Source organism: Pelophylax lessonae (assembly GCF_965119305.1).
Source record: "Pelophylax lessonae genome assembly, chromosome: 5".
NCBI classification, from domain to species: Eukaryota; Metazoa; Chordata; class Amphibia; order Anura; family Ranidae; genus Pelophylax; species Pelophylax lessonae.
The window spans coordinates 446990474-447006024 of record NC_138772.1 but is presented as its reverse complement, the minus strand read 5'-3'; the positions used below and the strand labels follow the sequence as shown (position 1 = coordinate 447006024).

At 37.7% G+C, this 15551-nt stretch overlaps 1 protein-coding gene across 3 annotated transcripts in view; it reads left to right on the top strand.

Annotated features, from left to right (window-relative positions):
• The window catches only part of EYA1 (EYA transcriptional coactivator and phosphatase 1), a 135791-nt gene extending 120573 nt beyond the window's left edge, over positions 1-15218 (top strand). For all 3 annotated transcript variants that reach the window (XM_082258315.1, XM_082258313.1, XM_082258314.1), the window contains 6 exons: positions 2629-2687; positions 4783-4943; positions 6745-6859; positions 6983-7104; positions 9266-9366; positions 14175-15218. In XM_082258315.1, coding sequence (XP_082114441.1) covers positions 2629-2687; positions 4783-4943; positions 6745-6859; positions 6983-7104; positions 9266-9366; positions 14175-14255 — 639 coding nt within the window. In that variant the 3' untranslated portion in view covers positions 14256-15218. The remainder of the gene's footprint in view (positions 1-2628; positions 2688-4782; positions 4944-6744; positions 6860-6982; positions 7105-9265; positions 9367-14174) is intronic.
• The last annotated feature ends 333 nt before the right edge of the window (positions 15219-15551 follow it).

Here is a 15551-nt window from a genome sequence, read left to right as displayed (position 1 = left end):
ACAGAGATTATATGATCACTTATAAAAACAAAGTATTCAAAATGTATATATATATATATATATATATATATATATATGTGTATATATATATATATATATATATATTACACAAATGTGTTGCCTTTAATTTCTATTTCAAACTGAATTGGTTGCTTTATGAGGTAAGGGTTCACATTTACTATTAATATATATGTACACTGTATGTATATATATATATATATATATAAAACTAGAATAGTGGATTAATGTGTGATTTGTATGGGCTGCTTGATTAAGAAAGTTAAATGACCATAGACATGAGACGGGGCCATGTAAGGCCAAATCTGCAACAATTCCATGTTTATAAGATCACAGTGTGATTGTAATACAGCATTGCTAAGAAAGAACAATGGAACAATTGATCAGATGGGTCCAAAAATCAGTTGCTTTTGTTCTTTTCAGTCATATGTCTGCTCCTTTACCCAGCTCCCTCCACCCTCAATATAAAATACTTGTAAGCTCAGGCATGCCAAAATTAAAATACGTTAATGGCACTTTCTGCAAAGCTGTATTAGCCGCTTGCCTGACAACAGTTGAGGTCAGTGCTCTCAGCCATTGGCCATTGATTGAATGGCGATCAGCAGTAGACTTTTTCTGGTCATGCTAGACGTTCAGCCGGCGACGTTCTGTTGGACCAGCTGCTCTACACACGGACCAAATGTCAGGCAGTTAATATTGAACTGGCCGATACCGTCAGATGTTTGGCCCGTGTGTATTGGGCTTTGGATTTTGCCTGGACAATTAAGACTAAGGTTCCCGGACAGTCATAGTTTTCATAGGCTGTTATAAAACATACAGATTTTGCTGAATTATATCCAGTGAACTTATGTATCTGATAAGAAATAAGAACACTTTTTCCAGTGTTGATTGTAAAAATATAAAATAGATTTGTTTTGTTCTTAGGAACCTAGTTTGTGTTATAGCCCATTTTCAGGTTGACCTGTGGGGCTCAAGCCAAGCAACATATTATAGGTTGTTGCTATCCCTAAATAGCAGTAGCACATAAAACCTAGCAACCCAAATTTGGGGGGTGTTGGAAGATCGTCATCAGCTACCTGTGGTAGTCCTGCTGCTTTAAGCCCCGTACACACGATCAGATTATCGAACGATCTGTCGTCCGTTTTTTGTGGCATGCTAGTCTGATGTGGAAAGTGAAGAGGTTATTTTCATACGAATTTTCCTGTACGACAGAATTCTACTTCAGAAGTGATGTCATGTGTTGGATTGCTTTGTATGTGTTATTTCGTCTCTGAGCATGCCTAGTCTTGCTCTTAAGATTTTTTTCCGTCAAAATCTGTACTAATGAGATGAAAATCTGACGTATTACGGACGACAAAAATTATATAGCCTGCACATCAGGATTTTGTCAGCCGAAAAATCAGAGTTGGCTGTCGAAAGCACCATACTAACAATCGGCAGATCGGTTGTCGGACGAATTTTCCCTACACATTTTCTTATCGTGTGTACGGGCCTTTAGTCTTGGAAGTAGCATTCTGCAAGTAAGCTAAACCTGTGAAGAAATTAAGCTTTAGAGCTTTAATAATGTTCTTATATTCACTTTGTTTCATTAGGTATGTCTAATGTACCTACACCATGTGTCTCATTTGCCATCTTGGCTCTCATACTAGCTTTGATCTTGAACATTCCACGGTTTCCAGGAATGCAGAATGTTGGCATAAGGTGTTGTGGTCCATCTTTCCACAATAGCCACATAGCAAATGTAGTGTCAAAGTGCACAGTACATCTAGTGTTTGTTTTAGCACTGTAAATAAACTTTCTAATGATCTTGCTCAGCATGCTTCTACCGAATTATGTGTACCTTGGTAATCAACAAGTACAAATTAATGAGAATTCCTTACAGTAAATTGCTCTAATTTCATTCATCCATTCTGTAAAATACTCAACAGAAAAATATCAGTAACAAGGCTCCTTTGTGTAGGGAGTGCGAGCACCAAATAACTTTAAACCCACTTATTTAACAAAAAGAGGAAAAAAATGAGTGTGTCTGATCTGGTCTGAGCTTTTCGTATTTCCAGAATCTGAGCATTTTTTTTTTCTATCCAGCCAAGGCAAAATAAATAAAACTCACATGTCTTAAATAAATGGAAAACGAGTAACAGATTTTTTGGTGTACTCTCTTCAGAAACATTGGCCTCGGGCTGTGTTAGTGTGTGGCTCAACAGCAATCAGAGGTCATAATTTCATTGGCGGTTTGCATCGGGTTTAATTTTTGTAGCATGTTACATTACTGAAAAACTAAGTACTGACTGTGTCTGCCTTAAACAGTAAGATATTTTAAGGTACCTAAAAGAGCAAAGAGGCCCATATAAAGCACATAGGCTAATTGCTTGTAGCAGCTTAGTAAATACTGAAAATGGGCTCTAAATAAGAATGCGTAGGCCAGTAAAATGTAATGACAGCTGGATTTTTTTAAGGCACTTAAAACGTAAAGTGGATATTTTACAAGGCTGCCACCTACTGCTTTAAAAGGCATGTAATAACATTTCAAGATGGAGATTTTATTTGCCTGCTCATTTGCACTATGTGGTAAAAGTGAGTTATTTTGCATCCTGTCCTTTTCTTTTCTAGGAATGTGACCAGGTTCATATCGATGATGTATCTTCAGATGATAATGGACAAGACTTGAGGTTTGTTCATGTTTTAAATGTAATTTTAGTTCTTATGTGGACACTGAGCCAAATAAAACAAGTGATGCAATACTAAAAAATATTCCTTGTATTTTATATCTGCATAATGCCTGTCACAATGTATTTTGTTCAGTTCAGAATATATAATTACGCTTACTAAGCTTGAGTATGAAGAGTTTTATCCAGAGGATAAAGTGGGTTCAACCTTTGAAAGTATACATGACAAACTCAAATGACATTTTGTAGACAGTAGAGCAAAGAAATTCTGTAAGCGTTCCGCTAAGGCTTCAACATGTCTAACTGTACTAATGTTTGAGTTAGGATGACACTTAAAAAATATAAATGCTTGTAATTTGTTATTATACCCTTTCAATGTTCAGAATTCTAGAACTATTGGAAGGTCACACTACTGCATGAGAGGGCCCCGTGTTGTTAAAGCAAACCGGTCTCACAAGCTGGTTTTTAAGGAAACCTGTACTGAGAGGGGATGGAGGCTGCAATTGAAGAACTCTTGATCACTGACCATCGTGCTGATTCGATGTCTTTCTGAGTAACTAACCTGAAACAAGTATGCAGATCAGGAGTTCTGAAATCACTCCATCTCCTGATTTGCAAGCTAATTCTAGGCCATTGACTCAAAGCATTGTCAGAGGGAGATCATTAATGGTCTTTGTGGTGTTTGCATACCTTGCAGTACAGGTGTCTTTTAATTCTTTTACATAGAATGGATCAGGAGAGAAAAGGTTATATTTATGCATTTAAATAAATTATATCCTGAGCTACTTATTTCTCTCTTGTTTTAATAACAAACATAGGGTTTGATTTACTAAAACTGGAGAGTGCAAAATCTGGTGCAGCTCTGCATAGAAACCAATAAGCTTCCAGGGTTTTCTTTTTATCAAAGCTTAAATGTTAACTCCACTTTCGTAGGGAAAAAAAATAGCAAATAAAGAAAAAATAATATAGCATAAACAATTTTGTCACAAGTCATATTGTTATTGAATGTTATTAAAATGACCTTTCCTTTTCAATCTGCAACTCTGTAATTTTATGAAAATGCAATGTAATATGGCTACCTGGAGCTGTTCTGTACACAGAATGTGTACTGACCACACCCCAGAAACATCATTTCCTGCTTGTGTGATTGGCTCACTGATTTTCCCAGAAGTCTGCACTAAGATACAAGTCAGATTTCAGGCATCCCCTGTAACAAAAATGACATTTTGGAAGGGCTGCAGCTCTGTGTCTGAATGGACACAGGTAGCTGTGGCTCAGCTCTGGGACCCCCATAGCAAGCTGCTTGCTGTGGGGGCACTCAAGAAGAGGAGGATCTGGGCTTTTCTATGCAAAAACCACTGCAGGTGAGTATAACATGTTTGTTATTTTTGTTATTTTTAACAAAGAAAAAAAGACTTTAGCATTACTTGAATTGAAAACACTGGAGTTAGAAGCTGATGGCTACCATGCACAGCTGCATCAGATTTTGCACTTTTCAGTAAGTAAATCAACACAGTAGTTTGCAGTTTTATATTCAGCACATGATAATGTGAAAAAAAGGTTCTCAGAACACTCTTCAGATACTTGGAGGCAGAAGAGGTGCTTTGGGCACAGTGGTTTCCCAATGCAGCTCATTAACATACACTTAAAAAGTCATTTGTGCACGCGCCAATTTGCAGTTCCCGATTATTTGTACTTCTCTCCCAAACCAGCTCCCCTTACTAGAAAATAGCTAGAAGCTCATATGGACATGGTGGTGTTCCCAGAAAAAAAAATCTCTATAAAGTATCTGTGTGAAGCTTGAAGATGCCTGAGCTACAGCAAGAGGGCACCTAGACTGACTATACAACAGATATTCAGAAATTTTACTTTTTGATCTAATCCTGTGACACCTAGTGTTCAGTGATTGCTCAATAAGCTTCCCATAACCAGCACTGGAGAGAGGAATCTAGTCTCTGCCTGACTGATAAAGGATAATTAGGTCTAGACCAAAACAGATGTTACAGATAAATCAAAAATATTAATACTTATAATATAAATATGAAGTCCTTATTGTAAATGTGATTATTTTTATTTTTTTATTCATGTATTCATTCAGCACGTATAACTTTGGGACAGATGGCTTCCCAGCTGCAGCAACCAGTGCAAACCTATGTTTAGCAACTGGAGTTCGTGGAGGTGTAGACTGGATGAGAAAGCTGGCTTTTCGTTATAGAAGAGTAAAAGAAATCTACAACACTTATAAAAATAATGTTGGAGGTGAGGAACTATACAAGATATTCAATATTCAGTGTTCACATGAAAATGGAAACTTGCAACTCAAAAGACATCAAAGTTAATATCGACAGTTTACTTTAATTTACAGCATTCTGTATTTAAATCCATTTGCTTTGCACTCGCACAGCTGTAGGCAGCACATGATGTCAAAGTCTTACCCTGCAATAAACACTCATTTTTTGCTGGAAGAGTTTGGACACACCTTTGCAAAGCCGTACTGGGATACAACATGAATGCTTCTCCACTTTGCACTAGACCTAGATAGTATAAGGCTACGACTGGTGATCTCTTCCTTTTTTTAGAATATGCTTTGGTTTCAATACTTTGACACAATGATATATCTGAAAGGAGTATAGCTGCAAAGATTTCTGACTTCCCTTCAAAAATGATATAATATATATTATAATATAATATATATTGGTTATTATTATTATTATTATTATTATACAGGATTTATATAGCGCCAACAGTTTGCGCAGCGCTTTACAATGTGAGGGAAGACAATACAGTTACAATACAGTTCGAAACAGGAGGAACTAGAGGACCCTGCTCGTTAGAGCTTACAATCTAGAAGGTTATTATCTCTGGCTCTGAAATACAGCCAGCCAGCAACAAGCATTTGTAGAGTGACGCATGTTATACCAACCACTATATTATTTTCATGATGGGTATACTTTATGTTGCCTTTTATATATCTGTCTATTAATACATTTATCGACTTTATTTCCCATACAAGCATATACTGTATAATCACAATGAAGGTGTCAGTTAAGTCAGCAGATAAATAAAGATAATATCCATACATCCCAGGACCATTTTCTATGGGATCTTTATTTTGTAAATTGGCCTCATATGATCATCCTTTTCTATAATCAATTCTTATTTTGAAGTGTTTTTTTCTCCTGAAATTCCCTAACCCATGAGAATTCACTGTGTTGACCACACACTTAAACTAGATAGATTTTCATTGGTCTCTATGTGCTTAGAAAATAGTACTTAAGAATAAGCGTTCTATATCGAATAAAGCTAAGAGAAGAATAGACCACATTTAAGGTTCCTTCACACCTGTGTTTTTCTGTACCCGTAAATTGCAGGTCCCGGCATGGGCACATGTACTCCTTCCTTACTGCCTAGCAAAACTGACAGCAACCTGCATGCTAAAGTGGAGTACTTTAATATACAGGCGGTGTGAACTTTGTGCTCATTCTCTTCCAAAAACACTACCTCAGCTTGCATGAGGAGACAGAACACTAGATGTGGGTTGAAGTGTTCAGTAAACCTTAGCCTCCATCTACTTTCATGATTCTATTGTTACATTCATTAGAAAGAAATCATATCATTAGCTTTATTTTTCAAATAGGGCCTGGCCATAATAATTTTTAGCCAGTGTGTCTTCTTTCTAGCTATCACGAACTTTACTATGAAAGTTTCTGAAATAAGAGCTGTCTGTGTTGTCCTATACAGATAAATAGTTTATTTCTTTCATTCCTTAGCTGTTTTATTTTCTAATGCAAATCTCAAATTATATAGATTGCTGTGGGATAACACAAATGACTCACATTTCAAACATCAAAGTGCAGCCCCTTATATTAAATCTAATGGCATTTTATTTTATTCATGAGCTCCACTTTTGAGTTGGGAAAACAAACTATAATGTTTGAAGGAAGTGGATGTTATTTTTCTTTAGATCTTGTTCTTTTTGTGTAAACCTAAAAATGTTCCTAGAAAGAACTGAAAAATTAGCAATTTTTCCTATCCAATATTTTTTGTTTCTGCATTACAGGTCTGCTTGGCCCAGCAAAAAGGGAAGCTTGGCTACAGTTGAGGGCCGAGATTGAAGCCCTGACAGATTCTTGGTTAACACTTGCACTGAAAGCCCTCACTTTAATTCATTCTAGGTAATTTTATTTTTCATTTACTGCACTAGCTTGAAGAATGTGATTTTACCTATAGATATAGAATTATATAATTGCCTGCTTTTCTACATAAAATAATAACGATTTTTTTTTTTCCTGCAATAGGACAAATTGTGTAAATATACTTGTTACAACTACCCAACTTATACCAGCATTGGCGAAGGTCCTGTTGTATGGATTAGGAGTTGCGTTTCCCATTGAAAACATTTATAGTGCAACTAAAATAGGTAGGTATAGGAAATAAGATAACGTTAGTTACAAGTACTTACAACATGTGAATAATATTTTGCAATCTAATGTATTGTCTCTCAACTGTAATAATGTGTGAACCATTTTCCTCTTTAAAGGAGCCAATATTTGCCAAGTACCCCCAGTTCTAAAAGGAGAAATTTATTCTCACTAGCCCCTCCTATCAGAAATGAGGGAAAATCACCTCATTGAGAAAAAAGACAACAATAAAAAAATAACAGGTGTCCCAACCTTTGCCCACTCTATTAAAAAAAAAATGTTGGCTAAAACTTATCTTTAATAATATTTTTATTAAATATTTGATAAAACTATATTTAATTTTAGGGGATTTACATAAGAAACTGATGTGCACATATACTATTGGAGGTATCCCTGGGGTATATGTAACATTACTTTTTAATCAGACAGCAAGGGAGCTAGTAGAACCTACAAAAAGGAGCCCACTGGGGAAAGTTAAATGTTAGTTACCCTAGTGATGTTTTTTTTTTTTTTTTTGCTTCACTGCTTTTTTCGTGGTTCCCTCAATGGAGGTTCCAGAACTAACAAGGACGTCTGGATGATTAACGGATATGACATGGTACTTGATGTAGTGGTGCTGGTAGTATTCCAAGAAGTGCTGATGATCCCAGTTATAAAGTAGCTCAATGGAATAGTGTAGTGAATTGAAAGTTATTAGCAGAAAGCAGAAGCAAAATGGAAGCTGGTCTTACAGTAACAGTATATTATGGATGACTTGTGAGAGACTCAACCATGGAGTCATCATGCACATATAACATGTGCTCACATGGGGGTATAATTAAAAATAAAGTATATCTAATGTGTCAGTGTAATAGACCCATAAGAGAAATAAGCGAAATAACGATTGATACTATCTGGGGTCCTATTATTTACCTTGCCCGTTGCATTTAGACAACAAACTACCTGTATATCTGTATTCAAAGTCTGTGCAAAATAGTGCAAACATTTGCAAAGAACATGTTTTCTCCTTCAGTATTTTTAATAAGGAAGAGACATTGCACATTGTTATTGTTTTAAATTATAGATTGAAGCCGTTGCAATGGCAGGCATTTTTTACAAGCAGAAAAAAGAGCAGCTTATTACACTCTACAGGTTTGAGGCTGTGCATTCTTCAACAATAAAACATTTTCAACAATCAAATCTTTTGATGCAACACATTTTGAAGTGTAAAGCCCCGTACACATAGGCTGAATGTCAGGAGACATCAGCCAGTTCAAAAAAGTCGTCTGTCATTCGGCACATGTCAGTCTGTCCAACAGAACAGGGGCCGTCCCCCTGTCAGAACACAACAACTCAGTGGGGAGATCGCTGCACTAACTTCCGACTGTTAGTACAGTGGCCCTGACCAGAGCTGACAGATTTTTTTTCACTCAACCCAACACACTTATAGTGTGTACCAGGTTAAACTCCAGTTACCTCCAAATCTTTTACTGTAAGATAGGACTGGAAAACAATGGGGTTTATTTACTGAAGCTGGAAAGTGCAAAATCAGCCTCACTTCTGCATATAAACCAATGAGCTTTGAGGATCTATTGCTAAAGCTTAATTGAACAAGATGAGGTTAGAACCTGATTGGCTTCTATGCAGAAATGAGCATGATTTTGCACTCTTCAACTTTAGTATACAACCCCAACTTGCTTTATAATTGGAATAACTAAAAAAAATATTTTGTGTCGGTATGCATTTTAAAATCTTTTAACATAGCCATTGTGTTTACTGCAAATTGTTAAAATGTTGTTCTTTGCCATGTATTGATATATATTGATGTATATATCGATAGCTGACTATATTCATATACACAAAGGTTGACTAGACACAACATTCATCATTTCTACCATTCCCTCCTTCCATCAAATTAAACATTCCCTACTAGGAATAATGGATGCCTAAAGTGGCTGTACTTGGAATGAGATTCATTTTTAATATTTAACAATTAAACATATACTCTTGATTTACAATGCAGAATGCGTCTGAAAGGTGGCATTAGACTTTAAACATTTTATACTGTAATAATATGTTATATCCAACAAAACTCCTGAGGGACCTCAAAACCTGGATTGATTAGCAAGGTATATGATGTAAGATGCTTTTTAATGTATTGCATTACTTTCATGTTCACAGGTAAAGAAAGCTGCTTTGAGAGGATAGTCCAGAGGTTTGGAAGGAAAGTGGTCTATGTAGTAGTAGGAGATGGAGTAGAAGAAGAACAAGGAGCAAAAAAGGTAAACACATTATTGCAGTAGGGTAAGTGAGTACACCCCTCACATTTTTATCTATATTTTATTATAACTTTTCATGTGACAACACTGAAGAAATGACACTTTGCTACAATGTAAAGAAGTGAATGTACAGCTTGTATAACAGTGTCAATTTGCTGTCCCCTCAAAAAAACTCAACACACAGCCATTAATGTCTAAACCACTGGCAACAAAAGTGAGTACACCCCCAAGTGAAAATGTCCAAACTGGGCCCAATTAGCCATTTTCCCTCCCCGGTGTCATATGGTTCGCTAGTGTTACAAGGTCTCAGGTGTGAATGGGGAGCAGGTATGTTAAATTTGGTGTTATCGCTCTTACTTTCTCATACTGGTCACTCGAAGTTTAACATGGCACCTCATGGCAAAGAACTCTCTGAAGATCTAAAAAAAAAGAACTGTTGCTCTACATAAAGATGGCCTAGTCTATAAGAAGATTGCCAAGACCCTAAAACTGAGCTGCAACATGGTGGCCAAGACCATACAGTGGTTTAACAGGACAGATTCCACTCAGAACAAGCCTTGCCATGGTCGACCAAAGAAGTTGAGTGCACATGCTCAGCGTCATATCCAGGGGTTGTCTTTGGGAAATAGACGTATGAGTGCTGCCAACATTGCTGCAGAGGTTGAAGGAGGGGGGTCAGCCTGTCGGTGCTCAGACCATACGCCGCACACTGCATCAAATTGGTCTGCATGGTTGTCGTCCCAGAAGGAAGCCTCCTCTAAAGATTATGCACAAGAAAGCCCGCAAACAGTTTGCTGAAGACAAGAAGACTAAAAGGACATGGATTACTGGTGCCATGTCCTGTGGTCTGATGAGACCAAGATAAACCTATTTGGTTCAGATGGTGTCAAGCATGTGTGACAGCAACCAGGTGAGTAGTACAAAGACAAGTGTGTCTTGCCTACATTCAAGCATGGTGGTGGGAGCGCATGGTCTGGGGTGGCATGAGTGCTGCTGGCACTGGGAAGCTACAGTTCATTGAGGGAACCATAAATGCCAACATGTACTGTGACATACTGAAGGAGAGCATGATCCCCTCCCTTCAGATTGGGCCACAGGGCAGTATTCCAACATGATAACGACCCCAAACACACCTCCAAGATGATCACTGCCTTGCTAAAGTAGCTGAGGGTAAAGGACTGCCCAAACATGTCTCCAGACCTAAACCCTATTGAGCATTTGTGAGTCATCCTCAAAGGGAAAGTGGAGGAGCGCAAAGGTCTCTAACATCCACCAGCTCTGTGATGTCGTCATGGAGGAGTGGAAGAGGACACCAGTGGAAACCTGTGAAGCTCTTGTGAACTCCATGCCCAAGAGGGTTAAGGCAGTGCTGGAAAATAGTGGTGGCCACACAAAATATTGACACTTTGGGCCCAATTTGGACATTGTCACTTAGGGGTGTACTCACTTTTGTTGCCAGTGGTTTAGACATTAATGGCTGTGTGTTGAGTTATTTTGAGGGGACAGCAAATGTACACTGTTATACAAGCTGTACACTCACTACTTTACATTGTAGCAAAGTGTTCTTTCTTCAGTGTTGTCACATGAAAAGATATAATAAAATATTTACAAAAATGTGAGGGGTGTACTCACTTTTGTGAGATACTGTACTACCAAGCAGGAATAAGTACAGTGATGAAACACTCATGAAAATGCATGTTATCAAACTGCTGATATTATTAACCTGAATACATGAGAATGGGGCAATACAACAGATTAAGCTGGGCAAACATTATTCTTTTTTTTTTTTTTTTCAGCCAGCAGGCTGAACAAAAAAAAAAAACTAACTGTTTCCTCCATCCACACATTCGATGTGGATGCGGGAATCCTCCCCACTGTGTCATTATATTCTGACAGAGGGACCCCCCACCATCAAAATACACTGATGTAACTAATTGGCTGCTAGCCCTGAACAAATGGAAATTTTCTAGCAGGACCATTCATGAGAAGTTGATGGACTGATTAACTTCTAATAAACAGGAACAGCCGTGGATGGATCTAAGTTCCTGTTGAATTGGGCAAATTTTGATCTATGTATGGCCAGCTTAAGTGTTTAGCACTTCTGCTTTACAGTATTGTTAAAATCCTGCTCAGGATGACTCTGCATGGAGGTTGCAGTTCTCCTTGTGCTGGTGTGAGTTTTCTACCACACTCCAAAGACATACTGGTAAGCTAATTGGCTCCCACCTAAATTGGCCCTTGTATGGGTGTGTGTTCATATAAGCATGTGAGATAGGGACCTTAGATTGTAAAATCTGTGAAGGTCTGACGTGAATGTACAGTATGCAAAGTGCTATATAAATTGTCAGCACTATATAAATGCCTTTAATAAATACATATGCATGCATATTTCTTCAGTTTGGATACAATCCATGCTTGAGGGGATTGTAGCTGTATTAGTAAATTTGCAGCAACAGCTGAGTTGCAGTAACAGTTAAAGTAGTAGTAAACTTAATTTTTTAAATTGTACCTACAGGTAAGCTTACGCTAAGGCTTACTTATAGGTAAAATGAATATCTCCTAAACATGTGCTGTTTAGGAGATACTCACAATTTCAGACGCTGGTTACCTTATCGGCACATGCGCACTGCACTCTATTTTGAGGGCACACTGAGTGTGCTGTAAATTTAAAGCGATGTGCAGCGATCGTCACTCCAATGCACATGCGCAAGAGTCACATCATCAAATCTCGGTCATTCAAACAGCCAGAGCGCACAAACCTATAATGGAGACCAGATGAGGATAGAATCTCTGGCAGTGATGACAGCAAGCCACTGGAGGGCTTTGTTTGACAGATAAGTCTGCCATAATGTGCCAGTATGCAGTATTGCGTTAACCTGCACGGAATACTTTTTTTTTTTTTGTTTGTTGCATTGACTTTACTACTGCTTTAAATTTTCAGGACACGTTTTCAGAAATCTTCTTAGTTTTTCTCAGTCTGAGTCCCCGTTCACACTAAGGCGACCTGGTCGCCTCACAGGTCGCCGTAGGTCGCCTTCCATAGGGAAGCTGCGGACCCGTTCTAATAGGAGCCGTTCTAATGTGTCGCTCCGACTTAGAAAAAGGGTCCGGAGCTTTTTTGGGGCGACCCGGAGGCGACCGCCATAGACTTCAATGTTATGAAGTCCTTGGCGGCCGCTCCGAGGTCGCGGCACGCTGCTCGCACCGTGACCTCGGAGGTCGCCCCCCCAAGTCGGATCGCCCCTATGTGAACGGGGCCTAAATGATAAGAAATAGAAATGATACACGAAGGTTTAGAAAAATATTTTGAAAAATCTGCAAGGTAATAAAAGTGAGTAAGTTAGAAAAGAAGAGTGAGCAATAGAATAGGATAAGATGAGAATGGCCATAAAACTATTTAGTAAATATTTACAAAATTGAGGTCCACATTCAGCCTGTCATCTCTTGTGTTATACAGGATTCTTAAAATTCGAAGGTTTTCCAAAAAGTTCACGTGTTCCCTAGAATGATCTGCTTTTGGGAAATGATGTCCCACTAGTATGCAGTAATATTTGTCCTTATGTTCTTTTATGGTTTATCAGTAGATTTATTATTTTTTGTAATTTCTGCCCAGCTTCCTAGTTGTAATATCCATAGTTGCAGTTGTTACATTGCATGAGGTACTCCTCGTTACTGGAGATGCAACTGTACAATCCAGTAATATAGCAATATAGCAGGTTAATTTCGTATGTGAGGCATTTTAATAGACATACAGTATGTGGCTGCACAGTGTGCAGTGTTTATTGTTGCAAGGTTTGAAGTTTCCTGTTTATTTATTTATGTCTGAGTTTTGGTGATTGTCTGATAGGTGTACAGGAAACCCTCTGACCAATGCAACTTTCTCCACAGTTCCACAGTCTGCAAATATTCAGTGTGTAAATAATCAGGCGAATCAAACATTTGTACATTGCTGACAATCCTGGTTTATTATTTACTACAAATAGCTTTGTAGCTTTTTTTGTCCTTCACACATTTTCTTTGCATTTTTAAGTGTATCGCAGGGTGCTGACAAACTATCATTCACATAAGGCAAAACACAGAAGTCTACTAAAGTTCATGCTGAAGTTGATGCATTAACTAGTGAGCAGATGACCAATATGAAATTGATTCATATTGGTTATTTGCTTATATACTGTATGTCCAGTCTATAAAATTAGTAATGAATAAGGGTTTTTTCTGTTTTGTTTTTTTTTTAAGAAAAACATCTAAAATCTTATCTTCTAATGGCAAGTGATAGATCCACAATATTACAGTAATCAGAGGCTGGTTGGGCTGTGTAGGACTACCTCTACTACCCGTATTTAGGGTGCAACATGTAACAAGTTCAGTATCCTCCTCTGATCCCCCTAACCCCCCCCCCATGACAGCAGGCAGGGGATCCTCTCCCCACACCCTCTGTCACAATTTGAAATCTGAAGACTGCGCCACCCACATGGCCACATCATTCATTTACAGAGTCCTGTGAATGAATGATCTACATATACTGCCTTCCATTGCAGCAGATGGTTTGTAGTTCTCAATGAACTGCAATGGCTAGGATGAACTCTCTCATAGTTCATTGACCTTCCTGCAATTCAGTAACTGTTTGCCCATACGGAAGGGTAGATAGCTGCACTAAGTGTCTGCAGGAGCCTGACATCGCACCCATGACCGAAAAAAAAGTGCATTTATTATGTTTTTATAAAAAGTTAACTGTATTAAAATGTGATTGTATTTATTAAGGTCCTGGGATAGTCTTTAATTATTTCTTTCTTTGTTTCCTATTATTGCAGCATTCAATGCCATTTTGGAGAATAACAAGCCACTCAGATTTAATGGCACTACACCATGCCCTGGAACTTGAATACTTGTAGAAAGAAAACAGCACTTTGATTCCGAAGGGAAATCCATCTTCGTGGTGGGTTACAGACCAGAAGTGTTGGCGTCCCTATGCAATATACAGATATGGAAGTCCTACCAGAAGTGCTTATCTTCTGTCTGCTATATTGCTGAAAAATGAAGCCACGGGACTTAGGAAGATATAAAATGAGCCTAATCAATATCAGAACACTTGCCTTTCTTAGAGTTCTAGAGACATAAATTGTTCCATGGAATAAATGGTTCATACCTGTGAAGGGAAGACAAAGAGAGCTTGAGACTTTGTAGGCTCCACAATTTCCAATCTGGGGAGTTGATTGGTGGAATGGCAGGTTTTACTGCAAATCAAACAGCTATGCTATATCACTTAGTATAGTGCCCTATATTCAAAGTTTACTGACTAAAACTAATTTATAAATGGACAATGCAGCTTGACACAGATATGAAAACAAGGTACTACAGGCTGGAGACTTGGAAATGTCTTTGTCTAAAGTATGTATACTGTAATTTAAAACAAAATGATGTACATCACTGAGACAATCATGTACAGAAAGATTTTTGTGTAAATTTGTAATAATAGTTTCTTTTACATATGGTTTAGGTAATATTATTGAGGTAGCAATGCCTTGTTAGATCAGGTATGCAGGGCGGTGTGTGTACAAACTGTTGTGCAGTGCCTTAACAAAGTGTTAGTTATAAATATGTAGATATATATATTTCTTTTGTTACTGTAGGTAAATTTGTTAAGACCAAACGCATGGATGTCAAGTGTCAAGAACATTTTTCATTTACTGTTTGCCATTTTCATACTCTACAGGACTAATTCACCATCTATACCACCAACAGCTTAAAATATTACAGACATGACTTGAGCCCTGCCCTGACTACCCCTGTCCCAAATCTATCAGTCAAAAATTGCAGCTCACTAAAACAAATAGCATATAGGTTTAAAATTTATATTTTTTCACATGAAATTTAAATCTACTTATTGACAGTCTTCACTTCTCATAAATCAGTATCTGTATTCTATATCCATGTCAGATTGCTCCATGTTCTGAACTTCTCCATAGAAACCTCATAGAATCCCCCAACTGTTGTCATATTAATGATCTTTGTGAACCGACCCAATAATGCATTCTAACTATTCCAATTAAAATACTATAATTTTCTGATGAAAAAACATAATTGCTATGTCAATCAAATGTAGCGAATTGTACTGGACAAGTATAATTCCATAGTGATATTGCATTTAAAATTGATAATATGGTTTTTGGCAGATTTAGGTGGGTCAA